The sequence below is a fragment of the Chinchilla lanigera genome, unplaced genomic scaffold (genome assembly GCF_000276665.1).
Source record: "Chinchilla lanigera isolate Chin_1 unplaced genomic scaffold, ChiLan1.0 scaffold00004, whole genome shotgun sequence".
Lineage (NCBI taxonomy): Eukaryota > Metazoa > Chordata > Mammalia > Rodentia > Chinchillidae > Chinchilla > Chinchilla lanigera.
Genome location: NW_004955405.1, coordinates 35,148,298 through 35,164,006, shown reverse-complemented (window position 1 = coordinate 35,164,006; position 15,709 = coordinate 35,148,298). Strand labels below are relative to the sequence as shown.

At 39.0% G+C, this 15,709-nt stretch overlaps 1 protein-coding gene across 2 annotated transcripts in view; it reads left to right on the top strand.

Moving 5' to 3' along the window:
* Anks1b (ankyrin repeat and sterile alpha motif domain containing 1B) overlaps nucleotides 1-15,709 on the top strand; it is a gene marked incomplete at its 5' end in the record, with an annotated part of 1,074,464 nt that overhangs the window by 612,070 nt on the left and 446,685 nt on the right. For both annotated transcript variants that reach the window (XM_005374511.2, XM_013518589.1), the window contains 2 exon segments: nucleotides 8,279-8,868; nucleotides 10,522-10,594. In XM_005374511.2, the coding sequence (XP_005374568.1) occupies nucleotides 8,279-8,868; nucleotides 10,522-10,594 (663 nt within the window).

The following is a 15,709-nucleotide window of genomic DNA, read 5'->3' as shown; positions in this document are numbered from 1 at the left end:
TAGATTACAATAACTTCTTGTTCTCTCTCTCTCTCCCTCACTCCCTTCCTCCCTCCTTCTGCTAAATTAAATATAAAAGCTTTCAAGACAGAGCTTTCCAATCTTACACAAGCTTCTGTAGAGAATTGGGGATTCCCCCCAAAACTAGTTCTATAAGGCTAGTGATCTTCATATCAAAATCAGTCTGCACAGAAAGGTAGTACTAAAGGCCTACTTCATTCATGAGTACAGATGTAAAAATCTCAAACAAACACTAGCAAACCAAACTTAAAGGACACCAAAAGATAGTTCAGGGGCTGGGGATTTAGCTCAGCGGCACAGTGCCTGCCTGGCAAGTGCAAGATTGTGAGTTTGATTCCCGGTACCAGAAAAAAGCAACAACAAAAAAATAGTTCATGAAGGCCATACTTAGTCTTTCCTGTTAATATCTCATTAATATCTAATATTTAACATTAAAATGTATAAATGCCGTTCCTACTAATATTTTAAAGAATAAAAATTAAATAAGAAACAGATCCAGAAAAACATTTGATAAAACTCAACATCTGATCATAATTAAAATTCTCAGCAACCTTAGAAGAGGACATATTTGACTTACTAAATATCTATCCAAAACTTAGAACAAACGTTATTTTGCTAACACTAGAAAATATTATAAAATTTTAGAGCAATCTGTAGAAGATGATATTACTGTTTTTAATTATTCATTTTCTTTTTTTGCTATGGTACATTGTAGTGCAATAAAGAAACATTTACCTCTTTATCCCCTTTACTTTAGATTTAGACATGTGACATTTTTGTTCAAGAAGAAACAGTGTACCAATTCCAAAATTCAGCTATAAGGAAACAATACATATCTCCAGTCTAGAAAGACATATATCATGTAGCCTCTGAACCACACTATTGTTTATTCATGACGTAAGGGTGAAAAGAGCAAATGGTGTCTTCATATTAATCTAAAAATTATTTTGATCTCAGGAGCCCCTGAAATAATAGATTCCAAGCATCTCTGCCCTGGACTTCACTTTGAGAACTACAACTTCAGTGTGTATTTTCTATGTAGAACTAAGTGCATTTTTACACAACAGCCCAAGCAAATCAGGAAATTAACCTTCATACATTATTTCAATATGATATTCCTTAGGATCCATTCAAGTTTTGCTAGCTTCCTCAGGAATGTTTTTTAGACTGTAATGATCTATTCCGGTCACATGCTGCACTTAATTATAATATCCCTTTGTCTCCTTTGGTCTGGCACAGTTCCTCTGGCTCTCCTGACCTTGACACTTTGGAAGATTAAAGGCCAGTTATTTCGTACAAGGTTTCACAAATTGCATTTTCCTGATATTTTTACTTGATTAAACTTAGATTATATGTCTTTGACAGGAAAATTCAGAAGGTATTCTGCATTTTTCTCATTGCATCCTAGCTGGTGGGATCTGATTTTGAGATGTCCTGCCTTTGATGTTGGTAGCCTTGATCGGTGGGTGAAGGTAGTACTTCCCAGAGTCCTTTACTGCTGAGTTACTTTTTCTCTCTTGGTAATTAATAAGGTTTTATGGGAGAGGCAATTTAAAATTATTTAAGTTTCCCATTCTTGATTTTTAAAAACCATATTTTTTTGTGTGTTTATATGGACCCTTATTTTCCCATTTTATTCAGTGGGTTATAATCCATTATTATCATTATTTAATTTGTTCCAAATATTGTCTTTAGTTTAACCAGTGGGAAGCCACTCAAGCTGGCATCTCTGTCCTGTTCACATGCCCTGCTATTCTTTGAGCACTTCCTTGCTTCCTGACACAGATGTTCCAGGCCCATCTTGCCCTTTGTCTGTACCATCCCTGGTATCAGTCATCTTTCAATGGATTTGTCTTTTAATGGGAAGTATATTTAGAAAAAAAAAATTTAACCCAAATCTGGGCTTTCGATGTGAAAAGGTCTATTTTTGAGATATTACTGAAATGTCAATTTCTTATTTCCTGTCCATGGATAGACTTAGGTAATATATTTTCTGTAAACACACATGTACACAGATGCATGTGTACATCTATTTGTTTATCTTAAAAACACAGGCATCTCTCATTCCAATGCAGTATTGCACATTTAGTTTTTTCCCTTCTTATTTTGTGAGATCCTCCTTAATTAGTGAGCACTCTGATTCTTGTTATCAATAGTGTATTTATTTGCTCAAGCCCTCTGAAAGCAACCAAGCCCTTGGATCCACTCCTACCTTTTCCCCACTCAGAATTTTTCTGCAGAGATTTGACGCTCCATTATGGTTTATCCCTATCCCTCTGTGTAAACACTCTTGTCACCTATACTGAGACACTATCACTTCACAGCAAGCCATTCCCATATGTGAACATCCTTCTTTCGCTATGGGGCTTTGACACCTCATGTCAAGGCTACCCCGTACATAAATACTTCCTCTCTCTGTGTGGACACCCTTTTCACCCTACCTGACTTGACACCGTTGCTAGGCCAACCGTCAGTGGGGATATCCTCCTTTCTTTTGTTTAAATTTTTTTATTTTAAGAAATGAAAGAAGGAAAACATATTAACAAACGGACATCCATTTACAAAATAGCATAAGAATAATACAAACAAAACAGAGTTACAGACGAAGTTGTAGGAAATTAACAATGGTTGTTGTATTACTTAGTGATATCTTCAAAGTGGTTTCTCAAGAAAACAAATAGAGACATACAAGATTGATCAAACAAGTAATCATTAACTGTTGATATCCTGCTTTCTTAACTGAGCTTCTAACTCCAGCCCAGCCACGCCCTCTGCATGGATTCTCTCCTCCTCTTTCCTAGGCTCTGACCCTCCATCCTGGGCCACCATACAGATACCCTCTTACCTCAGCTTGGGGTCCAAGATGCCATTCTGGGTTATCTTAAAACATGGACACTGCTCTTACCCCACTCAGGATCTGATACCCCACCTTGGACCACTGCAAGCCGCCTCCCCTGGGCATGTGCTGTCTCACGCATCCCCATCTAATGACACAAACCCCCTCCCCTGGGCATGTGCTGTCTCACGCATCCCCATCTAATGACACAAGCCCCCTCCCCTGGGCATGTGCTGTCTCATGCATCCCCATCTAATGACACAAGCCCCCTCCCCTGGGTATGTGCTGTCTCACGCATCCCCATCTAATGACATAGGACTGACGAGCTCACAGAGTAAAAGGGCAAAGGGAAAGAGAAGGGGCAGCCTTCTCACAGTTGAGTTCTTCTACTCAAGATTATTTTGTTCTTTTGGAGCTTTGGTCATTTTCTTAATTTTCCTTTGCTAATTTTGAAATTTTAGGTTACAATTTTCAAATTCTTTTGGACAGTGTTTGTGGTTTGTTTAGGTGCTAAACATTCTTTTTCATCCTTTTTCCTTGCAATGTCTTTCAGTGGGATTGTGTCTGAATTCTTTCTTGTTCCTCATGTTTAGTGAGATCTTGTGGTAGCTTTCCGTCACTGTGACAAAATACCTGAGATAATCAGTTTTAAGGAGGAAGGATTTATTGTGATGTTTTGGTCTATGGTTTCTTTGCTCCATCATTTCATGCTTATGGCAAGGCAGAACATCATGGGTGGGGAGTGCAAGGCAGAGCAAAACTGCTCATTTTGTGGTGAGCAGGAATCAAACAGTAGGAAGAAGAGAGGCCTAGCTCCTATATCCCCTTCAAGGGTACAGCACACTTCCAGTGACCTCATCCTTCCACTAAGCCTTACCACCACCATGTTAGCACATGGCGTGGGGACGCTTGAGATCCAAACCACGTTACGGTTTATAGCTAGAGGTCCCCCCCAAAATCCATGTGCTTATAGGTGGGACCTCGGGGAGATGATTGGATGATAGGAGATTACAGCTGACTTGTTGTGAGGAGATAGGGCCTGGTCATAGAGGAGGGTTAGTGTGTGAATGACCTGCAAGGGTTTGTCTCCCTTCCCAGCTCCTCGAGATCTTTCTCTCTCTCTGCTTCCTGGATTCCATGACATGAGCAGATTTCCTCTACGCGCATGGCCTTTCACTGTGTGCTAACCATGCAGGGACTGAAACTTTTAAAACATAAACCAAAGCAAACTTCTCTTTTAATTGTGGGTGTTCGTGTCCCAGAGATGAGGAAAGTGAATAAGACACTACAACAGAGAGATTACCCTAGACTATTAGGACAGTGCAAGCAAGAATGAACCATAGTAGCTTTCCCCACTCCAAGTTCGTCCTAATGCTAACCCAAAACTTCTCTTTATCCTTATTATGAAGTAGTAAGAAATACGTATACTTCTCGGCTTGATTTGGGTAGGCTTTCGCTGCTACCTCAAGGAAGTGCGGAGTTCTAAAGCAGCACTCACACACTTGAAAGCTGTATTTGCTGTTCTGTTATATTCAAGGTCTCCATCCACTGGACATCAGCCTTTCCTGCTACCCCCCTGCCCCGTTCCCCATTATATAATTCTTTCCCTTTACTTCTCTGGTGTTTTCATCTCGATCAATTTGGATCCCGCTGCTAAAACTTTTCTTCAGAGTAACTCCCTAGCCTGCAGAAAGAACACATTCATTGGACATTCCTGAGATTCGCAAAAGCTTCATCTCCTCTCTGGTGTCTTGTCAGAGAATTTTTCAAGTTGTGCTGGTTGTTGTCAGATTCTGTTGCTCAGCAACCTCCTTCACGCATTCCCCTTTCTTTTGGGAATTTGTGTCTGGTGGCATTTTCTGGATTCCATGGCTTGTAGGTCCTCAGATTTCCCTGTCTTTGTGGCAAGAGCCAACCAGCTCTGGATCCTGCTGCTATCACATGACTCGGCTGTTATCCATTTCAGGGTCATGGACACCTCTTGATACTTAGCTTCATTATGTGTTCATTCTATTCTTTCACTGCCCCATGTATGGTTTTTATGAGGCTTCATGGGGTGTTTAATATTTGAAAAATAGTATTCTATTGTCATATCCTTGCCATCAGAAACATCAGATTTCTTTAAAAGTGCAAATCAGATCGTGTTGACCCTATTCCCACCTTCATGTATGCTTCTCTCCACGATTCTACCCACTCCCCATTACTCTGCTGTGGTCTTCTGACTGTTCATTGTAGCCTGGCAGGTTTCTCAGTCATCTTCCATCGCCCTAAAAAATCTTCCCCCAAACTTTGAATAATTAACTTCCTCAGAATCAATGCTCTGTCTCTGTAAAGTTATCTCTTTACAAAGACATTTCGTAGTCACCAACAACATCTCCCTTTCATTCCTGTCTCTTCCTTTCCTTTCTTTTCTTCATAGCACTCAACCATCACCAGAAATTATACTGTTGTTTTTATTTTCCTATAGTTGTGGTCTTTGGCTAGAATGTAAGTGAGGTGGAGACAGGACATTGCCTTTGGAACTGTTAAAATTTTGTCACTTGATACACAGAAAGTGTTTTATATATATTTGTGAAATTACAGTTTCTACTAATATCAACATCACCAAAAATGGAAAATATTTTGATTTTCTAAAAGCTAGTGCAGTGACCTAATAGATAAAAATTATAGTCTATAATAGAAGAAGAAATCACATAAAATTTCTTTTTGTCCTAACATGCAATTTTGAGGAGGGGCGTTTTTGGTATTTACATAGGTGTTAAAGATCAAGAGGAAAGATGGGTAAGAGATTGAGCTCCTTATTACGGGCATTTCTTTGGAATGCTAATGATGCTTTGAGAATCAGATTGGAATTCACACATATTTAGTTCTGTACCTTGGCATGAAATATCCACTTATCAAAAGAGAAGTGTGAAATTAAATGAGACAAGTTATGAAAACAATTTTATTTATATATTTTGCCTGTTTCCTCTAAGAAAATAGTAAGAAAACAGAAAAATCTTTTCAAAGTATATATTTTAAAGGATACAAATGCAAAGAACAAAGGCATAAACTCCATGTGACTGTCATGTCAAAACAGCAATCGGTAATGATACCTAATACAGTCAGTTAACACATTTCCTTGTAAAAGTAGAATCACCTAAATTAAAAATTATCATTATTATAATAGGAACATATTCAATGTGTTTTATACAATTGGAACTGTTCTAACTATTTTATTTCTTGCTGTATCCAAATATTTATGTCCCTTCCCCCAATATATATATCAACAAAATTGACAATGTTAAGTGGTGAAAACATTGGAAATGAATGAGTTAGATGGGCGGGACCCTCATGAACAGGACTCATGCCCTTACATGAGACCCCAAAAATTTCCTTCATCCCTCTACCATGTAAGGATACTCACGTGGTGCTGTCTATGCGCCAGAAAGCAGGCCCTCATCAGGTACTGACTCTTTGCACTTCTCAGTCTCTGGAACTATGAGAAATAAATATCTGTTGTTTTTAAGTTATCCAGTTTATAGTATTTTGTTATAGCTGTCCAAATAAACTAAGACACTTCTATTCAATCTTCACCGTACTTTTAGGTATATAGTATTACTCTCATTATTTTTCAGATGTGGAAATATAAACATCTCCCTAATTTATTGTGAAAAATGCGTTCATTCTTTGAAACTTGGGATGTAGTGGTTATCTATTGCCACATATCGAACCACCTCAAACTTAATGGCTGAAAATAATAGCCAGTATTTTAGCTCCTGATTCTAGGTGATTTCTTCTGGCCTGGGCCAGCCTCGTCCCATCTGGGCAGTACACTTTTCCTAATTTCCAGAAATGTATCTATCTCCAAAAGGAGTCCCCGTGCTTGTCCTGTTGTAAACCAACCCTAATTGTTCTTTGATCTTACTAGTAAGATGTGTATTCCTGGTCAATGGATATTGGAACCTGATAGACCTTAGCCTGAACCTTAGTTTAACCTCTTACCTTACTAGGGAAGAACTCCTGCAGTTTAAGTTCTCCAAGTGTTAGTTTTGACTTCTAAAAAATGGAGATGATAAGCCATAAACTTTGATCTTTTTTCCTCAGTGCAGTATTGAGGATTGAACTCAGGGTCTTCACACTGAGCTACATCCCCAGCCTTTTTGGATTTTTTTGAGACAAACTCTCACTAAGTTCTTGAATTGCCAAGGCTGGGCTTGAATTCACAATCATCCTGCCTCATCCTCCCAAAGTGCTATGACAATAGTCATGCATCACCACACCTGGAAAAATCCAGTCTTTAGAGTTCAAAGCTGTCTTTCCCCACTAACCATCCTCTGTCTACCCCAAGAATGGCCTCTGTTATGAGGGAAAGACAAAATGGAATTATTAAGGACATAGTGTAGCTACTTAGGAAAGGGGTGGAACTTGTGTAGAAGACTAAAGTGGTTTAAGAGTGATGGACTGTTTCTCCCTGAGATTGGTGTCTCTTGGGCCTTTCTTCCTATTATTTCTTTTTCCTCCATCGCAGGACATTGGTGTGATATGTCTAGACAGGAAGATCTTTTTGGAAAAGCTGAGCAGGGGCAAAGGTGAAGTCTGGAGAGGTGTGCAGCTATGAATAAACCTGCTCATAACAACCCCAGGGAGAGAGTAGCAGGCAGACCTGCAACCCTCACTGCAAAGAGCAGATTTGTCCATAGAAATCTCTGGGCAAATGTCCACTGAGACTTATTATGGTTCCCAGTTGCTCAAAAATTGGAGAATTCCGGGTCAGAAATATAACTCAGCAGCACAAGCACCTGCCTGGCAAGCGCAAGGTCCAGAGTTCGATTCCTGGTACCAAAAAATAAAAAAGGAGAATTCAATATTTTGTCCATAGCTCTGTTTGTCAGAAAACCATGATTCTTATGAATAATCACATCACTGAATTTTTATGAGGATCAAATGATAAAATGTAAATATAACTCCTAGTTCAGTGCTTCATACATAGCACATACTCATTAAATGTCATTTGTTAACTTGTTTTTCCATTTATTTGCTAGGGAGAGAGCAAGGGGATGTTGTTATATATAATTTTGACTTACTTACCTGATATTCTACAGCATGATGATGCATTCACTTTGAGGCTTTAAATGTAGGTGTTCCAATTTTTAAAAAATCAAATTTTGTTTATTCAGTATGAAACTTACCCTCTGAAAACAAGTGACATACTCATTTCATACTTTTGAGATGAACCCTGAGGTGCATCAGGAAGATTTAATTCAGACACACACATGCACTTTATACATGGCACCATGGGGCCATGGGTAGTTCATAAAGTGAGAGTATGCAACGTAGCAATGAACCAAATGTCCACATACTGCACAAGTTCATAAGGGCACTGCTACTGTACCATGGCTTTATGAACAAGCACCCTGACATCCTTCTTCCCTTTTGCAGGTGACACCTCTCAACAGGAAGACAATGATCCTCCAAAGGAATATGATCCAGGGCAATTTGCAGGCCTTCTGCATGGATCCTCTCCAGCCTGTGAGTCCCCTGAAAATCCATTTCATCTCTATGGAAAAAGAGATCAATGTGAAGAAGGGCAAGAAGAAGTCAGTCTGGCAAACAGTCCTTTGCCTTTCAAGCAGACTCCAATAGAAAATAACTCTGAACCTTTGGTAAAGAAAATTAAACCCAAAGTGGTCAGTAGAACAATTTTTCACAAAAAAAGTAGCCAACTGGAGAACCATACCATTGTTGGCACAAAAACCACCAGGAGCGGGTCCCGCAGCGGGGACCAGTGGGTGGTCAACACAGGGGGATTTGTGGAGAGAGCATGTACTCTGGGGAGAATAAGATCGTTACCTAAAGCCCTGATCGACATGCATTTGTCCAAAAGTGTCTCTAAGTCTGATTCTGATCTCATTGCCTACCCTTCAAAAGAGAAAGCATCAAGAATTAACTGGAGTGAATCTTCAACTGCTGAACACAGTTCTAAAGGGAATTCTGAAAGAACACCATCTTTCACATCTGAATGGGAAGAAGTAAGCCTAGTTCTTCTTGTTGTTGTTCCTTGTATAAGACTTTAGAGTTGAAGTAACTTCAGGAAAGGGCTTTCAGCTTTTTAAGTCTTTCAGAGGTCAAAAGAAAAATTAACAAATGCATACAACCCCAACCAGAAGGGAAAGGTCCTATGGGTAAAACATAGTAATTTCACAAGTATAAAAACAAACACAGTCCCGCACATGTGGGGAGATCTGTTGTTCCCATAGAAATTTCTTTCAAACAGAAGTAATAATTAAATATACAGTGCAAGAGCATGTTCACATCATGTCTTCCTAAGCACTGCAGCTAACAAATTGAGAAAAAATTGATATTTTGCTTCATGTCATTTTGCTGCTTGCAAAGCTATTTGTTAGCCTGTCTCCCTTCTTTAAAATATCCTATCTTTTCTGAACAACTCCTTGTAATCTTAAATTTAATGGTAAACAGAGCCATCCTGGCTCTTCTCCAAGAACTATGCAGTAAACACATATCACTTAATATTCCCTCTTTACAGCTATCAGAGAAACATTAAAGGAAAAATGTTTTGGGGTCAAGTATCACCAGTGTAAGCTGTACTTAAAGTTTTTAATCTAAAAGAATTATTCAGAAAGTAAGTGCCCTTGCAAGGTTATGAAGCATCCTTTGTCCCTGAGGAGAATTACATCATAAAGTAATAAAGCTTCTTGCTTTTTCTTGAATTTCTTTTAAAGAATGGACTAGAGTCTCTCTTGACATTTCATTCTAATATGTCACATTTTGTCTCTCAAAAGACTGTGCCAGTTAAATTAAGTTTTGAAGCACATTAGGTCATTATAGTATTGTGAGAACTAGAAATGGATATGGTTCTGATATTGACATTATAAATTGAACTGTTTGGGAACTTGATATCTCCATGTCTCTTTCAGGGTGAACAAAATGGAACATTTAAGTAACGTTCATTATCCTTTCCTAAACCTGCCACCTGACACAGTTTGTCTCTTCGAGGAGAGGGATTAAAGCATAGATGGTTGTGGCTTAGATAGTCACATCTTCTGAAATTCCAAACTAACAAAATGCTTAGTGTTTGGAGTATATCCATTTCTTGTATTTTTTAACTCTTTGAATCCATTGAAAATCCTCTTTTGGAGACAAAATTAATTAACTTATATTTTAGAAATACGTTGTTCCCATGCTTATCTTCTTGTGATTGGATGCTACTAATCAGCTGTGGCTGGCCAAACCATTGAGTGAGTTCTTGCTTCCAAAAGCCTAGCCCATGAGCTGAAGCCTGCCCGTTCACCAGCCAAACTAGATGCATGCTGTCAGCTTGCCAGAGAGGGTAGATCTCATCACTTGAACTTATCCTCACCCCTTCTGAACTGAAAAAGTACGTAGTTCCTAACTTACTGACTCATCCAAGTACAAAGTTCAAGAAGTACAGAGAACAGGCAAGCTCATTTTGGAAGTTTAGGAAAGGGAAGCATAAATTATATTTTGAAAAATATTTCAAAAGATGTCTATTTCCCTTTAAAACTTTCTCTATCTGTTGCTTAATTGTCGTATTGCTGTGACATTAATACCAAGAATATCTGGTTCTGGCATGTGGAAGTTACTTTAAAATGCAATGACCAAGTGAATGTACTAACCCACTTCCCTGGTTTTGATTTCCCCAGATTGACAAAATAATGAGTTCCATAGATGTTGGAATCAACAGTGAACTTGAAGAAATGAATGGTGACACCAGAAGTAAGAGAATTTTCCACTACATTATAATGAATAAATGTGCTTAAGAAATAGCTCAAAATGATAAAAACATTAGATAATTTCATGTTTTACCATAACAGTAATAACACCAATTATTTCCTTCTCTCAGATCTAACAACTGTGACCTGTAAACATCTATTATAAGTATATTGATTCAGCAAATTGAGAATTTCCCCATGTCCTATTTTACTATGCTGGTTAAAATTAATGAAGTTTTAACTTCATGTTGAGCTCAGTATAAAGCACTTCAAAGTGTGGGAGAGTCCAGTGATTTAATAGACTACTACTTCTCATTCAGTGAGATGTTCCATTTATCCTGGCCAATGTGATTAATAACGTCTCCTAAGTTATAAATGCCACTTGGCAAGAATTATGTGTCACTCATATTCATGTGTCCCATGGTACCTAGCAGAGTATCTCACAAAGAGCTTGCTTTCTAGTCACTATTTAATGTATAATCCTTACTAAATGTCCTCATCCTTAAAATTAAAGCTTAGAGTAGAAGTCCATTTGAGGACTTTTCTGCTTAATACTGATAGATGATGTTAAACAGCATATAAGCTAAATCTGAAAATAAGAGTAACATTCATACTTTAAAAATTACTATTCTTGAAAGATTCACAAAACTTGAATTCCCTTTCTACCTTGTCACAAAGTAGCTGCGCAACTGTATGTGAGGTGGGTCTGTAGAATTTTGAGTTTAAAACAGATGATTTCTCAGGCCTCAGGAGAGCTCATGCTTAAGTCATAAGTGAGCGTTGATTTTTTTTTAAATAAGGAAGTTAATTTCCATGAGAGAGAAGTCTAAATAGATCTCAGGGTAAATAGGCACAGGACTTTGTCATTAGAGCCCAGCCTAGGCTGAGGTGAGTAAGGAACTTGTCTAAGGAGCTAAATTTAAGGGACGCTAAAAAACAGAATCATCAAGATACATAATACTTTGATGGAGCCGGGCGTGGTGGCACACGCCTGTAATCCCAGCACTCAGGAGGCTGAGGCAGGAGAATTGTTGCGAGTTTGAGACCAGCCTGGGCTACAGAGTGAGCTCAAGGCTATCCTGAACTGCAAGTCTCAAAAAGACAAAAAGGAAAAACAAACTTTAATGGACTATTTTAAAAATTCAAAATCAATGCCAAAAACCCAAGATGAACAAAGGATCAGAATTTCAGTAAAGACAAGCTGCAAGTCTTGCTGGTGTGACTGGGGTTCGCCTTGCCTAATTCCCAACAGTGGTTCCAAGCATGCACCTTGCGAAGGCAGGGGCAGAGGCACAACCGAGTTGTTGCTCAGGGGGAGGCAGGTGGATGAGATACCCTTTAACAGGCAGCACTTTGGGTCATGCCCGAGCTCCGAGACCAGCTGTGCTGGAGCCTGTCTGTAGCTCAGTAGTGAGGCAAGTGAACCAGGAGCATGGCTGCGCAGTGTGGTCACGGTCTGGGAAAGTACAAATGAGGTGGTCAGCTGAGCTGGGAAGAAAGCGACGCTCTTTCCACCACAGCTTCCACACACTTTCCTCCCCCTCCCCCATCACATGCTTTCCTGCTCTGTTCTGATCGGAGGAGGAGGCACTTCCCACGTCGGCTCCAAGTCTACTCATTTCTTCTTGTTAGAGATTTGCGGTGGATGCAGGGACGTTTGTATTACTTCAGGCTCGCTACCAGAGGTGTCTGAAGTCCCCAAAGCTGGGTCTGGATAGCATGATGAACATCTCAGTGTCAGATGGGAGCAGCTAGAAAGTGTTTAAATTTCATGGCCTACACACACACACACACACACACACACACACACCCTACTTGTGAAAGCCCAGTGATTTGTTTTGGCATTCTCAGTTGGCATATTTGAAAAATTATAAAAGGACCTCAAATCTCATCATCCTTAGAGTTGTCTATTGAAGCAGAACCAAATAGACTACTGACATTGTTACAGTTGCTAATGTTAGGGAGTTCTCAGAATGGGTCCATGGGCCTTGTGCTTCAGAATCACTTCCAGCCCTGGTGAGAAATAAGGATTTCTGGGGCTCGCTCTACTGAATCAGTATTTCTGGGTGAAGTCTGAGAAGTCTTGTGTCTTTTCAGCAAGCACTTCAAGTGACTAGAGCGCAGGGAAGTTGGAGAATGAGTCTCAAGGCAGCCTGTGCTTGGATGGCTAAAACGTACCTTGCAGTCTGTGACTGCAGTCACCGTAGAGAATGTGCAGGTCTAAATGTGCCCTTGTCAGACCATTTTGTTCACTGCCCCAATGCCAGGACAAGGGAGATCTTGACTTGACCACATGTTAGACACAATTTTAAAAATCAAATGATATTTTTTTGCAATTTAGAAATTTAAAGAAAGACTTTTTTTCTTTTAAGACAAGGTCTCACTATGTAGTCCAGGCTGATCTTGAACTCACTTATGTAGCCCAGGCCGGCTTCAAACTTGTGATCTTCCTGCCTCAGTCTTCCAAGTGAAGTGATAACAGGCATGAGCCCCCACATCTGGCGTGTTTTAAATTTTAAAACTGAAAAATTCTGAAAGAAGTCCCCAAATTGTATACATATTACCAGTGACATAAGTAGGTCTAGCATACCCCATGCAGCCAGTTTTCTCACTCAAAAATGCTAATAAACACAGGGTCTTTCCAGGACCCAGTGAATCAGCCTAGGAACCTATGTTGCCATGTTATTCTTCCAGATATACTTACAGAATAATTTTTAAAATGTTGTAAAAATATGGATTTTGTACTGATGGGAAGGTAAGAATTTCTTATCAACTCTACTATTCAAAGACAGAGCGGCTACCTGGTGAGACAGTAACTTCTCCACACTGAGAGCATTCAAGCTGAGACCTAGGAGAGCTTCTCTTTCAGAATTAGACTTAAGTAACAGTGAACTTTACTCTGATGTTCCAAAATTCTTCAAGCAGGTAGTGCCAGAGAATCATAAAAACATCATAAACCTTATAAAGAAAACAAGGCCAAATGTTTAAAATGCCACTCAGGCAAAGTTAACTTTGGAGGGCATTCTAGTGGTAAACAAATGCAAAGATTATTCTCTCTCATTTATTTTCTTTCTACCTCATATTGCCATCCTACCCACTGCCTTTGTTTACTATTTATCTATAACGGTAATGAAAATGACAGTGGAGACTCAGGCCACAAAGGATCATTACTATTGACAAAGCCTGGCTCTCTCTGTGTGCGCCTTAGTTTTTACCTCTTCATTACACACTAATTATGTACTAAGTGATTGACTGTAATATGTAGCATTCCAATCGGCCCTTGGGCCAGTTGTGAGTCACAGCTTTACTGAGCTGTGGTCCTTTGCCTCTCAAGGCTAGATTTAACTAGAAAGGTGATAAACAAACCCATGAAGATGGCACTTCACAAATAACACTTTGGGGTGCTAAGTGTGGTTAAGAAATCACATGGAAAATATAAAGTCAGACTGACATGAAGTCAAGGCTCAGCTCTGCTATTTACTGACTATTCGATCTTAGTTTACTGAGTGTCTCCCCTGACAGAAATGGGCAAGAGACATGTGCAACGGAGTATAGAAAGTCTGACACATGTAGCTATACATGAAATTTTAGCTCTCACCTGGTCCTACCATGAGGAGAACTGTGTTTGACATTGTGGGCATAGGAAGGTAAATACACGTAAGCTCTTTAAGATCCTTATGATATCAGCTATTCTCAGTCATAACACTAAGTTTGCTATATCCTCTAGAATCACTGTGTCTCATCACCCAGAATACAGACTGATACAGATCTACAGGCAGTTGGTATATAGAAGAGGGTAGTTACTAAAACAAAGCCCAAAATTTCAGGGCATTTTGGCAAAGAAAAGAGAAAGTTCTAAATTCTCATATGCATTGGCTTAGGTGGTCTATAATTTTTTTTTATTTTAAGAGAGTAGTAAATGAGAAATGAACAAACAAACAAAAAAAATAGAACAGTCACAGCATACCAGTATCATGAACATAAACAAATCAGAGCAAGAACATTCAAAGTAATACAGGGTCTAAGACAAAATAATATGAATCAACAGTGGTTGTTACATTACATATCACTATCCTCAACTACATTGCTCAAATTACCAGATGTAAGAATGAAAGATTGCTCAAACCATTAAAGAGACTAAGAACATAATTCTTCGAAAAAACATTAGAGATAATACAGAGTATCACTAGGCAAGATGGTAGGAGTTCACCAGTGTAATTCCCGTGCATATTGTTACCTTCAACTCACTTGCTCAGACCACCAGACACAAGCATGCAAAATCGATCAGAACATAAAAATTTGTAAGCATTAATTATTTATTTCAATACACCATCAGACATCAGCAATACAGTTATTGCAGCTATTCATATATATATATATATATGTATATTTATATTTTGCCTTCCTTCTTCCTTTTTTCTTCTTTCCCTCATCCCAGTCATTCCTTCCTTTGAGCAATTTCTTTCCCTTTCCTATCATCTATTGTACATTTTGAGTTTTCCCTAGTCTTTCAGGTTCCTACACCAAGGAGACAATATGATGTTTACACACCTGGGTCCAATTTATTTCACTTATGAGTATGGTCTCTAGTTGCATCCATCTACCTACAAAAAGCCTTGAGTTTATCTTTTTTAATAGCTGAGTAATACTCCATCGTATAAAAATACCACATCTTTTTTATCCATTCCTCAGTGCATGGGCATCTGGGTTGTTTCCAAGATTTAGCTATAACAAATTGTGCTGCTATAAACATGGGTGCACATATATCGCTGTGGTAGGATGTCTTTAATTCTTCTGGGAAAATACCCAGAAGGGGAATAGCTGAGTTAAATGGGACTTCCAATCCTACTTTTGTGAGGAATCTCCAAATTGATTTTCAGAGTGGTTTCACCAGTCTACACTTCCACCAGCAGTGGAGTAGGGTTCCTTTCTCCCCACAGCCTCTCCAGCATTTGTTATTGGTTGATTTCTTGATGATAGCCATTCTTTCTGGGGTGAGATGGAATCTCAGTGTTGTTTTAATTTGCATTTCTCGATTGACTAATGACGTTGAACATTTTTTCATGTATTGATTCGCCATTAGTATCTCTTCATTAGAGAGGTGTGTATTCATCTCAGA